This window comes from Mycteria americana, chromosome 13 (assembly GCF_035582795.1).
Source record: "Mycteria americana isolate JAX WOST 10 ecotype Jacksonville Zoo and Gardens chromosome 13, USCA_MyAme_1.0, whole genome shotgun sequence".
NCBI lineage: Eukaryota > Metazoa > Chordata > Aves > Ciconiiformes > Ciconiidae > Mycteria > Mycteria americana.
In genome coordinates, this window is record NC_134377.1 from 12,234,872 (window position 1) to 12,248,459 (window position 13,588).

At 60.1% G+C, this 13,588-nt stretch overlaps 1 protein-coding gene across 13 annotated transcripts in view; it reads right to left on the reverse strand.

Annotated features, from left to right (window-relative positions):
• NCOR2 (nuclear receptor corepressor 2) overlaps nt 1–13,588 on the reverse strand; it is a 258,591-nt gene that overhangs the window by 51,798 nt on the left and 193,205 nt on the right. For 10 of the 13 annotated variants that reach the window (XM_075515988.1, XM_075515987.1, XM_075515985.1 and 7 more), the window contains 3 exons: nt 13,148–13,272; nt 12,081–12,253; nt 8,988–9,050 (listed from right to left, as the gene is read on the reverse strand). In XM_075515988.1, coding sequence (XP_075372103.1) covers nt 8,988–9,050; nt 12,081–12,253; nt 13,148–13,272 — 361 coding nt within the window. The remainder of the gene's footprint in view (nt 1–8,987; nt 9,051–12,080; nt 12,254–13,147; nt 13,273–13,588) is intronic. The other 3 variants (XM_075515986.1, XM_075515994.1, XM_075515996.1) reach the window with 1 other exon arrangement.

A 13,588-nucleotide genomic window follows, 5' to 3' on the forward strand; every position in this document is an offset into this window, starting at 1 on the left:
CCCCGTGTCCTTGTGGTCTCTGCAGGGGTGTCTGGGCCCCGCAGCTGGAGGTCGGAGTCACAACCGCAGCCCAGCAGCGCAGCGGCACCCGGTTTCCTCCATGCCAGGCTCCTGGAGGTGACCCGGGCAAGGACCATCCAGGCTTTCTGGGAAATAAAGCCTCGCTGCCTGCAATCCTTCCCGGTGTGTGGCTGCTCCTTCCCGTGGTGGCTGGTGGGGCCGGAGCTTCCACCAGCCTGTGGGATGCTGCCGGCCGAGCTGGGTCGTGCTGGTCTGGCTGGCACCTGGCCGCCCACATGATGCCACATCAAGCCAACAGCTCCCCAGGCCCTCCCCTGCACCCTGTGTAGGGTGCAGGACGGAGACGCTGTGAGCCCAGGGGCACGGTACTGCCGCAAAAGGTGACTTCAAGATGAAAACCAGCAGGGAATGAACCTGCTGAGGGCATCTTCCTCTTTTGTTAGGGGTTTTTCTGCCCAGAAGCCACCAACCACAGCGCCTGGGAACGGGCACTGCCTGGGCATCTCTGTCCTCCATCCCCAAACCCCTCCCTGGCTGCTCTGATGCTCTGGGGCTCGGGACTGCAGCGAGTCCCACGTTAGGGCTCCCGTGCGTGGCCCCGCTTGTGCCCAGGAGCCGTGGCAGCTGTGCCCCAGCCCTGATGCCAGCCTTCAGCCACGCTGCTGCCACGTGTCACCTCCGAGCCCCAGCCTGGACCTAAGTGCCAGCCCAACTTCTGCTTCAGCCCAACAACAAACCTCCCCGGGACGGACTGGCCTCAGCGCAGCCACACGCAATCAGGGCCCGAGGGACGCACCTCCGGCCGGGATCCGTGCGCCCGTGCGAGGGGAGGGCACAGCACGGGGGCTGTGGGTACGTCTGCGTTGAACAGATGGCACCACGTACCGTACCCCAGGAGAGATGAAACCCCCGCTCCCTGCCTCCCAGGTCCTGGAGAAAACCAGCAGTACCCAGCACAGCAGGAGTTAACATCCAGTCGGTGCCTGTATCCTGCCCCGTCCTAGCACCAGGGCTTATCAAATTGCATGTAAGAAGCAGGCATCGCACGGCGCTGAGCACCACAAAAGGCCCGTGGCAAGCCAAGAAACAAGTCTGAGCTTTAACGCTGCAACTCCCAGCCTCGCTCCAGCCAAACCCACGACCTCTGTCACCCTGCTGGCAGGCTGGGACTTCTTAAAAATGATAATAAATAAAAAAAAAAGGATGTCCGGCCACCAACCACGAGAGATAACAAGCTGGGGTGGGAGTCCTCGCCCTGCAGTCGCTGGAGGCTGCAGTGGAAAACAGCAGAGTCCCCTGTGTCACAACCCGTCCCCTGTGTCACAACCCGTCGCTGCCATCCAAAGCAAACAAGCGGCTCGGCCCCCTTTGCTCATCGCCGCCCCGGTGGCCCTGCACCAAGTGTGACAGCCGGGGCTGGAGCCGTTTGCTGCGCCCTGGCCAAGCCCCGAAACGCAAACACTGGCAGCGGCGTGCGGTGAGCCCCGGCGCTTCGGTGGGCGAGATGCCGTGCCGTCTGGTGGAGGGAAGCAGGACCCGGCACGGCAGAGCCCGGGGCCGGGGGGGGGCGACGGCCGCCAGCGCGCGCGGTCCCCAGCGCACGGCGTGACCTTTGCCAGCCGCGGGCGATGCCAGCTCCCGGCTGCCCTTTCCCCTGCCCAGGCTCGCCGTGCCGCTGCCCACCGCAGGGCCGGGGACGCTGCCAGAGGAGCCTGCAGCTGGCCGGGCAGGTGGCCGCGTTCGTGCCGGGCTCGTGAGGAGGAAGCTGCCTGCAGCCCCTGCCTGCAGGACCCGGCAGGGAGCCCAGCCACTCTTCTCTTTACATTAAAACCAGAGCAAAACAGCAGCACCTGCTTCCCCACGCTGTAATTATCTGCACGCTTGCGGGGGGGGCACCAGCCGAGACACCCCGGGACGTGCCGGTAAGCCCTCGGCTCACCGGGCACCCCGGCTCGATGAGCTCCACCAGCATGGCAGCCCCCAGCCCCTGCACCCCCCAGCCTCCGCCCCACGCTCCCCGGCACCCCAGCCCTTCGCTCCGCAGCACAACTGAAACTATGACTAACTGAGTTATCTGATCTTAACGAACCCCGCGCTCCGCTGGCTTGGGGTGGGGGCTCGGACGCAGGGTCTGCCCGCAGGCACGCAGCTACACGCAACCCTGAGGTTAACGCCATCCTTCGGACCCCGACGCTGGACTTACGTGCTCCGGTCCGGTGCTGGAGGGCAGGGAGCGCGCCCGGAGCGTGCAGCGGGCGAGCTGGGAAGGACGTGGGTGTCGGGGCACTTCTTCAAAGCCCCCCTGGGCACAGCAGCCCGCTGCGAAGCGCTGCGAGTGCTCCGCTCACACCCTCCCCACGCATTTTGCTTTCGCTCCCTCGCAGCAGCCGGAGACAGAGAAGAAAGCAAAGCCGGTTCCTTAAATCCTGGGGGCGAGAGGATTTCAGAGCCATGGGCGGTGAGAGTGGCGAGCGAGCGGGCACCGAGACTGGAAACCAGGTCACAGGCGGTAGACTCCTGACCCCGATGCCAGAAGTTGGTGGGAACACATGCTCCAGCCCCAGCGCTCTTCCCTCCGGCGGGGCGGCGAGCGAACAGCGTCCTCCGCGCTCCTCCTGCTCGCTCGCCGGAGCTTTCCAGCCGGCTGCCGCCGCGGTTGTTAAGGTGGATGGAAGCGCCTCCGGTATTTTCTCCCCTATCTCACCTCCTCGCTCAGCAGTTCAGGGCTACGGGGAGGCTGTGCAGTTTCAGGAGATGCCCGACGTTGCCAAGAAATAATAATAATTTAAAAAAAAAAAAAAAAAAGGCAGGAGAAAGGCGAAGGGGAAGGAGCAGGCAACCGTGCGCTGCGGCTCTGCTCCTGCCAGCCCGGGGACGGGGAGCCGGTGCCGTCGGTATGTGGCGGAGCAGCGAGCGAGCTCTAATCTGTTCTTCTGGCTGACCCGGGGCTTGTTGCATCTGAATGTGACCTCTAGACAGAGCATTAATAACGAACGTGGCGCTGACCCAAGCTGACAAGGGGTGCGGCCGCTTGGCACCCGCTCCCGCCCTCCCTCTCTCACTTTCTGTCTCCCTCACTCTCGTCTGAATGTCAGCGGCAGGGGGAGGGATCCAGGAAAACAAAGCTTGGCTAATAGTTTCCTCCGCTCTCAAGTGAATCAAAGGCGCTTTTCTTTGGGGAGGTGCGTGCTGACGAGCCCAGTGTCGCACAGGCGGGATGCTGCGGTGCCCCGGCACACCTCGGCCCCGCGGCCGCTGCCCCGGCGGAGGAGGGATGGGGAGAGGTTTGGCATCGGTCTCACCATGGGCGAACCGGGGCCTCTGCTCCGGCACCGGCAAGCGGAGGCTGGAAGGAAGAGGAGTGCGGGACCCTGGTAGCGTGCGCTCGGCGTCTCGGAGCGCAGAGGAGAGACCCGGAGGGGCAGCCCGGCGGGCAAGGGCCGTCGACGGGCAAGGGCCACCGGCTCGCACCCCCTCGGCTCTCCGCAGCTGCGGGTTTTTACCAGAGCCGTTCCAAGGCTCTCCGGCACAGCCGCCCTGCTCCACCCAGGGCCCGGCGAGGGTGGAGGGAGCCCATAAAAGGGTCCCTTAATGGAGCTCGCGTGGATTAACAGATCAAGGTTACAGGGGAAAAACTAAGTGATCTCATTCCCCTACGCCCGACGGTACCTGGTACAATCCTCCAGCCCCTCTCGCACCCACACACCCTCTCGGGGCAGGGATGGAGGCAGTTCTGGCTACGGCACACCCAAAACGTGCCGTAACCCCGTTCCAGAGAAAGACCAGCGCTACGGAGCCAGCGACGCCACCCATGGCACCCCGAAAGCGTGGTCGGCATCACCGAATTAGCGTATCGCAGCGCCGCTTTCCCCCGCTGATCTCGAGGCGGTTTGCAGCGTGTGGGAGAACCGAGGCACAAGAAAGGTGAGTAACTTCTCCAGGGCCACGGAGCCAGTGGGTGGCAGAGCCGGGTGAACGCCGGGCTCCTGACAGGGAAAGCAGCGGGGACGGCACGCGGGCGGCAAGCCCACGTCCCCGCAGGTGCTGGGGGTGTTGCCGGAGGGACCGTCGCGCAGGCAGCCGGCTCGGTGTGCTCTCACCGCGGCGGCGGGTGACGCTTACCCTTCCTCGGGAAGGCGATGCCAGGATCAGCCTGTCGTGCTCCCACTGGACTTATCCTTCAGGGGCCGGACGCGAGCGCGTCTCTGACGTGCCCCACGGCTACGAGGAAGCTTGCAGCAAAACTCCCCAGCAGCTTTCACGCCCACCACGCCACCTCTCCGGAGGGAGGCAGTGCCACCAAACGAGGTGTGGGTACGGACTCGGGACCCCCGGCCAGCTCAGCTCTAGTGCCACCTCCCCCCTCCGCTGGCCCCGGCTGGGGACCCTCAGCTCCCAGGTCTCCCCTTCGGAGGAGCCGGTCGCTGGACCACCGCATCAACCTGCTGCAAAACCGCCCAGCCCTGCGCCCTGACCACGGACCTGCCCGGCTCCCCCCCTCCTACCACAACCTATCCTCCTACCCATCCAAAGGATGGGGAGCAGCACCCTGCTACCAGCAGCAGCCTGCCCACGGCCGGGAAGGGACGGGAAGCCGCCCTGCTCCCTGAGGTGCCGTCCCCTCCGGCCCGGCTGGGCAAACTCGAGCCTCCAGCGCAAGGCAGCGAGTCCACGTGCAGCAGCTGCTCCTGCTGGGCCCAGCTCTCTCCCTTCACCTGGTTCGGATATTATTCCTGCTCCCTTATTGTTGAAAAAATAACGCTCAAAATTAAAATGTAGGCTGTAAATTATAGTAATTACCCAGCAGTTCCCCCTGACAGGCCTTTTGTGTTTCATTCGCTGACACTCACTAAGCAAATCCTCGCAGTTTTCTCCTACATGCTCGAGAAACGTTCAGCCGACGGTGGCAGAAAGCGCGGCTCCGGGGGGCACGGTGGGCAGCAGCGCTGCGGGCGCTGTCCCAGGGGTAACACCTCGGCCAAAGAGCAGCAAAGCCCCAGCCTGGGATGGCGGGGATGGGACCGCAGCCAACCACAGCCTCTTCCAGGGCAAGCGTGGCCAGTTCACACCTTGGATGCGGTTTTGCCCTCGTGGCGCTTAATCCGCCCCACCCCGATAATTTCCGTGTCGCTTCGTATGAACTTCATGGCAAAGAGGTGGCTTGCTCGGAGCGGGCAGATGCCGGTGCCCCGGCCACGGCAGCGGGCACCAGGGATGAGCGGGCTGGGCTGTCCTTGCACCCAGCCTGGATGGAGGGCACCTGGGTGGGGGACTCCAAGGCACGTCCCATCCCAGACCAGCAAGAGGGTCAACACGCAGCGACCGGCACGGGCTGCAAACCACCTTCTCCAGCCCCCATCTACGAACATCAGCGGGTTTTTACAGCAGTAAATATCTCTGACCAGAGAGGGGAAGGCTCCAGCACGAGCACAGGGAGATGAAGGGAGGAAGGTACGGAGCTCGGCTCCGTCCTGGCTTCCCAGCATCGCCCGTGCTGCAGCCAGCTCCTCGTAAGAGCAACGGCTGCCCTGCCATGAAGAAGCGATGGAGAAAAATGCGAAGACCGACACAGACCTACCTCCCCCCGCCCTTCAGCCAGCGGCTCGTTAGAAATAACAGTGCAAACCCAAATTAGGGCTGGAGGAGCGCACGCTCATGCGCGTGTTTACACACCCGCTTGGGCTCCGGAAGGATCCTGTGCAGCGAGACAGCACGCTGAAAGACAGCCGCGTTCAAAAGGCGATGGGAGGTGGCTGGCTTCTGTCGTGGGCTTTCGTGTCAGTGGGTTTGGCTGCGTGTTCATTTAAAGAAATCAGTGTTTTTAAAAAAATTCCACTTTATTTTAGTTTCATGGACAGAATGGGACTGGAAAAAAATAGTTCAAGTCAGTCCAAAACTCATCTTATTTTCTGAGTTGGTTGTTGGCAGAACTGAAAATCAGCCCCGAAAGAATACCTTCTGTATCCAGGGAAATACTTTACATCTACCCAAAATGAACTATTCAGGAGGCTTCATGGGTTATTTAACTCTCTGACATCAGCTTTTTATATTCGTGCCCAACTCTCCTCTGCCTCACATCGTGCTGACTCCATCCCATGGCCCCGCTGGCTCCTCGGCCTGGGAAAAGGCACAAAAAGCCCGAGCTTGGCTCTGCCCTGAGGGCGAGGAGCAAAGAGCCTCGGCAAGGCGCAAGAGGACCTCAGGTGAGCAAGAAACTGCCATTTCCATGCCGCCTCTTTTCAAAGAACAAAACCACTTGTTAGACGCCACGGGGAAAACCCAGAGCCAGGGCGAGAACAGATACCAGACTTTAAAGAGTAACGAAGGTCACGCCGAAACCTCCCAGTTCATCGAGTTCAGCTCCAGCGCTATCGCAGCTGCTCTGCGACGCCGGGCGCTGGCGGCGAAACTCGGCGGAGGGGCTGGGGGCAATAAACCCACCCGGCTGCTCCAGGCCGGCGCTCACCGGCTGCTCACAAACTCCCTTGCAGCCCACCTTTAACTCCTGCCCGCGTGGGCTCCTGCCAGCGGGTCCCCCAAAGGCAGGAGCTGCCTAAACATTGCCTTTTAAGGAGCAGCCCCGTTCCCGCTGCCGAAAGCCTCCGCGCCCTGCCCGGCGGCAAAGCCAGGCACAGCAGCGGGTGCTGCCCGCTCCCGGCTCGGGAAGGGAAGGGGGAAAATCCTCGAGCAACTCCGGTTAATCAAAACCTCCTGCTTTTACGATCACAGCCACGGTGCGAGGAGACAGTATCAGAAAAACACGCTACCCCATAATTATACCAATCTCTGCACGCTTTGACAGACTAGTGAATCAAAGTTTATTGCGTAATAAAAGTGTCATTAAGCAAGAACTTTCCTCTCGCTAGGTTTTCATTCCCCTAGTTAACTTTAATAACACGGTACTCCCCTTTATTGTCTCTCCCGGCAGACACAGTCCTGCCTTCTCCCGCTCGGAAACTCTCCGTGCAGCTCTGCGACTCTGGAGCAGAGCAGGGCTTGGCGTCTCACTGTCCCAGGGCTCTTTTCTCCTACCTCCCTGAGCAGAAATGACATGGGGTCTCATGCCACGCAGAAAAAAGCCGGGGGTGGATGGCAAGGCCAGGCTGATCTCCCGGCTGGTGGGTGCTGGGAGCAGAGGTCACCATCCCCGTCTGCCCGAGCACCCCGGGTGTTAGGGCTGACTTTCCATAGGACTCACATCTTGCTCGTTTAACTCCCCGAACCTGCCAGCTGTGGGCTCAGACCGGTCCCAGTACCGGGGAAAAGTGTGGCTGGGGCGGCCAAGTCCTTAGGGTGGGGAGGACGGTGCCCGTGTCTCCGAGCCCCCCCCGAGCCGGGTACCTGCCGCCTCCTCCACCCCTGCCCAGCCGTGCCAGCAGCGGGCTCTGCCGCTGCCTCCTCCAGCCTCTGAGCTCACCTCGAGTTTTGCAGCCGCTGCGAGTCGGAAAGCCCCACCACACCGGTCCCTGGAAATGCCAAACAGAGCCAGTTCGAAGCATTAAAGCGGCTGCTTCCTGGCAAAGGGGAATTTGGCTTCTCTCTAGAAGTCTGGTGTTGCAATCTCAGTTTCCCAGGTTGTAACGGAGGGGAAAACATCAGCAATCGGGCTTTACACCAGCAAATCTCCCTGCCCCATCCTGGCCCCTGGGCTGGAATAATGCTACGTGCTCCCACGCTTCATCCTTCCTCCACGCAGGCTTTGGCAGCTGGTTTTAAGACTCCTCAAGCGCACCTCCAGCATCCAGCATAAAACAGCAAGAGGCACTTTTTAACAACCAGATGCGATCTCCAAAACAAAGCGGTGCTCGGAAAAGATCCCTCCAACGACCCTCCCCTGCTCAGCACCTGCTCGCCCCATTAGCTGGCCCTGGGCCAGTTTGCTTGATTAAAGTCTATCTACTAAGTTTTGCGTCTATAGAGAGCCCCGCTCAGCAACACGCAGCCTTGGCACTGGACTGTAAAGAGGGTTGGAACAGCTTAAAGGCGAGCAAGCCAAACACTTTGGGATATTCACAGGCAAAGTAATCTAAGTCCACAGCTCCCATCGGCACCTGGGCAGCCGGCGCTCCAGAACGTGTAATCACCATCCCAGCAGCAGGTGCATTTTCCAAGCAGAGCCGAACCCGCGAACACGCCTGTTTGCGTTTGCCATCCCCAAACGGCACTCATTTCCATTTTAATTTCCCATTTACAATCCTCACCGGGCCAGGAGAGTTGGCGGCGATGCAAGCGGGACGCATGGGCTGGGGACGTGAGCTCGACAGCCCATCAATAGGACGTGACTTTGGCAAAAAAATTAAAGCAGCAAAAGAGCTGGCACAGGAGCGGCACGAGGAGGGGAAGTGGCAAGAAGGGCTGTGCTACACTCAGCACTTTTTAAAAACGGTCTCAGCAAAGGCTCTGAATCAGCGCCAGGATGTAAAGTCACCCCGCGCTGCCCGCAGCCCCGGCTCTCGCGAGCTCCCCGACACGTGGCCGCCGAGCGCCAGGGTTCACCGTCCTCTCTCTAAATCCCAGAGCTGCGAACGCAGGCAGACGCTCCTGGTGTGTCTGGAACAGATCGCGCCTATAGCACGAACCTCCAGAGAGCGGCACGAAGCTGCACCTCACGCTACAGACACCAAGCTGCAAAAAGCAACAGGCGCAGCGCCTTCCTCATTTCCTATGGCCACAGCTCCTGCCTCGCGGGACGCGCGCAGGCTCCGGCTGCAGCCCAGACATCCCTGGTGTCGGCACAGCTCCCCGGGCCGGAGAGGCCGAGCACACCCCCCGTGCCACCGCCTGCCTCCCCCAAAACCCCCCACCGAGGCTCGCTGGGAACAAACCAGCAGCGGGACGGGCAGAATCCAGCCCCACGGCTCAGGACCCGGCACCCTGCAGAATCTCCAGCAGTCAGACACCGTCCATCCCCGATTGCTACGTTAGCTCCGGCAGAGCCGACAGGAGAAAGAAAACGAGCAGCTCACCTTTTTTAGCCGTCTCCATCTCCTCTTCAGTCCAGCGAGAGCTTTCATTCATCTCCAGAGAAGCTGGGAAGGAAGAAGGAAAGGAGAGCAGTCAGCTGTGAGCGGGACCCAGCAAGCCCGGTGTGCTCAGGGGAGATGCTCGAACACCCAAACCCCGTCCCACACGCTGTTCCCCGGCCGCACGACTAAACGCTGTGCGGTGCAAAAGCGCTTCTGCAGGGAAGGCTGTCGTGGTGCAGGCTCTCGAGGCTTTTCCATGCCACGGTAACCCATGCACAGCATCCCCCCCCGGGATGCGTCTTGGTGATGCAAAACCTCTCCTTTGGGACTGGAAGCAAAGCCAGATGGCTTGAGGGTGGCAGCAGATTTCCTGCTGATTTGGTGCCACGCACCCTGGCCCACCAACAACAGGTACCTAAGATGGAGCCAACTTTGGCTGTGTGCTTTGGAGGTGGCAGAGGTGGGACCATCACCCTCAGCGGAGACGGAGAAAGACCGTCACCTCGGTGGTGACTTTGGCCGACCGCACCCATCAAGTGAGTTGGCCGTGCTCGACCCTGGGCTCCCTTGTGCCATCCCCGGGCTCTCAGGCATGTCAGAGCCACTTCCAGCAACGCCGGGGGCTCACCCGGAGCAGCGCCCATCGCAGGGGGACCGTGCTGCTCCGGCCAGGAGAGTCGGGGACGGGTGTCAGCACCTGACGCTCCCCCTCTGCCCCACCCCAGGCGCGGTGCTGGGGACACCGAGGTCCTGCATAAAGACTTCCCTATGCAACAGCCCTGCTGGCAGGCTGGCACTAGAGCAAACCCTACAATAACAAACCAGGGTGTGAGTCAGAGGCAAAAAACAACTCGGTAAGGAAACAGATTTCCGGCTCAGGCTGCCAAGGGGTTATTACTCTAAACAACAGGCAAAGCGTTATTTCAACAGTGATGAGAGATGTTTTGACAGTGTCCTTTTAAAATGGAAAACAGGCTGATAGGTTCAGGATAAAGGATACGGGCGAGGAGAGAAGGAAGCATCTTGCAAGAAGCTCTACAAGAAGCCGAGACCTCGCGGGAGGACAACGCGGGCTCCGATGCCCGTGGCATCGGGCAGAGGAATCTCCTTCACAGCCAAGCGGAGCACGACTGCAGGTGTCACCTCCTGGAAGTCAGCGCAGGTCACCGCCTCCCCCAGAAACACCATCCCCCCGGGACGCCGATCGAGGGAAATCGATGCCTCACCGCTTCCCCCGGCCGCGGGCAGAGCCGGGGCCACCACACTCATTTACGTAAAAGCAAGTGTCCCCGACACGCGGCGCGAGGCCCTTCGCTCAGCGTGAGGATGACTGTTATTGTATGGTAAAGAAATGTCAAAGAAACGGCCCGTTTGGTTTGATTAATGGTATTTACTGAGGTTGCACAGTTATGAAACAGATGCCTACGGGGAGCTCCGGCACGCTGCAGTTAAACCACAATACGGTTTTGTGTTGTTTTTTAATGTTCAATTGGTATTTAAAATGCAGTAACTTTCTTAGCCAACCTAAATTAAAGCACTGTTGGAGAGACATAAAGTGAAACCAATTGCTCAGATATGTCACTGGAATCGATCCATTCCCTTTTCCCAATTTAACACGGTCTAAAGTCTTTTCCCCGTGTTCACAGTAAACTTTATCGAGGACTCTGAGATGGTGGGATAAAAAAAAAATCCCATCTAAGTTACTGGCATTATCTGCTGCTTCTTTGCAGCACTGCTTAACAAGTTCAAGAGGGAGAGCAGGGCTCCGTTGCACCGGGAACTATTTATATCGCCTGTATGAAAACAGAGCGCTCGCAATCAAGGCTTCAGCCAGTTGTCAGCAGAGGAACAGGGAGGCAAAACACCTCCGAGTGATTTATAGCACATGGAACAGAGCAAGCAAGAAACTGCAGAGCAAGGAAACCGAGAGGAGTCACCCTGTTTTTATTTTTACTTGCCTTCGGCAGAGCAGTAATAATTTTATACTTGATAAGAGTACAAAACAGAGGAGAATCAGCCAAACTCCTTGATGCATTGGCTTCTTAAGTCAATACGTGAGCAGTTTGCCAGGGTGACCACTACTGACGCTGCAGACGCGAGAAGCAGACGCACCCGACGCGGGGCTGCGGACGCCGCCGTGAATTCCCGTCTAACCCGAGGCAGGCGTGCAGCACCGCGCAGCTCTGGCCAAGCGCCGCTCGCCGCTGCGGGCTGCCGTGCCCCTGGGCGCCACGTTACGGGCAGCGCGCTTTGCCTCAGCCACCTCGCTCTGAAGCCGCTCCCGGGCTCTTCCCGCTGCGCTCAGGCACCCTGCAGCCCTGCGCAGGCAGGACGGGAAGGAAAACGCCGACCGCTGCGCCTGGCCGGCTACCGATGGGGAGATGAGCAGGGGCACTGGGGACCAGCATGGGAAATGCTGCTTTTCGGGCAAAACAAGCGCAACCCAGGGTGCACAGCACGACTGCAGCCAGGGTGAAGGCTCCTGAGCAGCCGTAACCCACTGCCTCCTCGCCACGACCTTCAGCTGCGGCGATGAGGAAGGGCCCAGCCCGATTCCCAAGGCCGGGGGGGGGTCACAGACCCCGCAGGCTGCAGCTGCTCAGGCTCCAGGCGAATTTGAAAACAGAGAGGGCAGGAGCACTGGCAGAGACCCAGGCAAGCCCAGGAGGGCAGCGCAGGCTCCTGTGCAGAGCTTGAGGGTACTTGGAGCCTGAGCGGCCGCAGAGAGAAACACACCTCCGGGTGCAGGAGGTGCACAAGCCCCGCACGAACCCGGCCAACGCGCTCCTAAAAACAACGGCTTCCCTTTTCGTCTTTTGTAATCCTTTCCCTCCGAGGCCCTAAAACCCACTGACACTCAGCCAGGACAACCCAGGCTTGCAAATGCCTCTGGTTCATCCAGGCGAACCGCACTGGGTGATTCATGGGATAGAGAAACCTCACTGCTGCCCCCCCCCGAAAAGGAGGATTTCACAGAGGAAAACCCTCCTCCGTGAGCAGGGAGCAGAGCAGGGTGACGTCCCACCCCAGCAGAGCGGACACCCCAAAAGCCCCGCCGAGGTCCCCCCGTCCCACGCACCCGCTGCTACCCACCCAGCTCTGCGCTCTGCTGCGGGGCGGCCGCCTCCTCGTTGTTGGCTTCGTTTGCCATGGAGCGGGTGATGCGGCCCTTGCGCCTGCCCTGGCTGTTGGCGGTTTTGCGACCTTTGGAGGTGACGGTTTCTTTCTCATCGTTGTCTTCCCCGGACGTGTCGTCGTTCTTGTCCCTGCAAAAACAGGGAGGGAAGAAAAAACGTTGTTGGGTTGGTCTGATTTTTAGGTCAAGCAATTATTTCTCTGCACGCGTTTGGGGATGGGGTTTTTTTTGTTGGTCTTTTGGGGGGCAGATCTGCATTTTTTTTTGCACACGCAGGCTCTTTTCCTGGCTGGATTGGCAGTGGGGTTATTTGCGGCGGGGCTTTCTTTCTGCAGCTGGCTGCAGCTCCACCACCGAGTGCACGCAGAGACCTGACGGAGACAGGTTTAATACCAGACCATTCAAATTCATCCCTGCCTCCTCCTCATTTATCTTCCTGAAAGGGACCTGCTGGTAAATGTCTTAGCAGCCTAGATATAATGAAGCCAGATGTTCTTTTAAACCAAGTATTAAGCCCATTACAGATAGCTAGCGGTCTGCGTGCCAACCTTTCCCCGCCACGGCTCTGATGCTCCCCGTTCGGCGTGAGGGAGGCAGGGCTGGCTGGAGCCCTTCATCTGGGAGCGTTCACGTTGCCATCAATAACGCTAAAGGTGACGTGCCACGCTCGGCTGCGCCCGGATTGCTCCTCTGACTGCCGGAGGCTCTCGCAACAAAACAAGCGGGAGAATCAGAGGGGCCTTGCGGGTCGACTGGGTTTATATTAAAAAAATAAAGCGTCTCAGAGTTGCTTTCCCAGTTTGGGAGCAGCAGGGAGGAGGAATGAAGGGGAGGGCACGCTCTGCTCTTCCCTCCCTGCGGAGGCGAGGTGGGCGCTCGTGGTCCTGCACGGGGTCAGGTGGCCCTGGACCACGCCGCGTCCCACCGCTGCGTCCCACCGCCGCATCCCACCACCGCGGCCCCAGCCCAGCGCCCAGCCCTCGCCAGAGATGGAGGCGAGCCAGGCAGGCAGGGTTGTCCTTACTTTGTCAGTTCTTCTTTGTCATTTTCGGTTTCCTGCTTGTCTTCCTCCTTCTCTCCTTCCTTCTCCTTTTCTTTCTCTTTTTCATCTTTCTCTTCTTGGCTGCTCCGGGGCATTTGCTGCTGCTGCTGCAAAACAAGGGACGTAAAACAAAACAAACCCTCAGAGCTGAGGCGGATACATCGCAGCACCTGGGCCAACCTAAACAAACGCGGCCAAACAATGCTGGGGGGCGAGCGGCCAAGAGGAAAAAGTGCTGCAGGCAGAGGGTACAGGCAGGGTGCTTACGCAGGCCACGGGGGCCGAAAGCTTCCCGAGGAGATCAGAGGTAGTTTGGGATCAGCCCCGGCAGCTGAGCTCCGGCTCCCGTTCCAGGCAGCGAGCAGGGACCCAAGACGGGGGGAGGCAGGGAGGTGAGAACAACCCCCCGTCCCCTGTAGCATC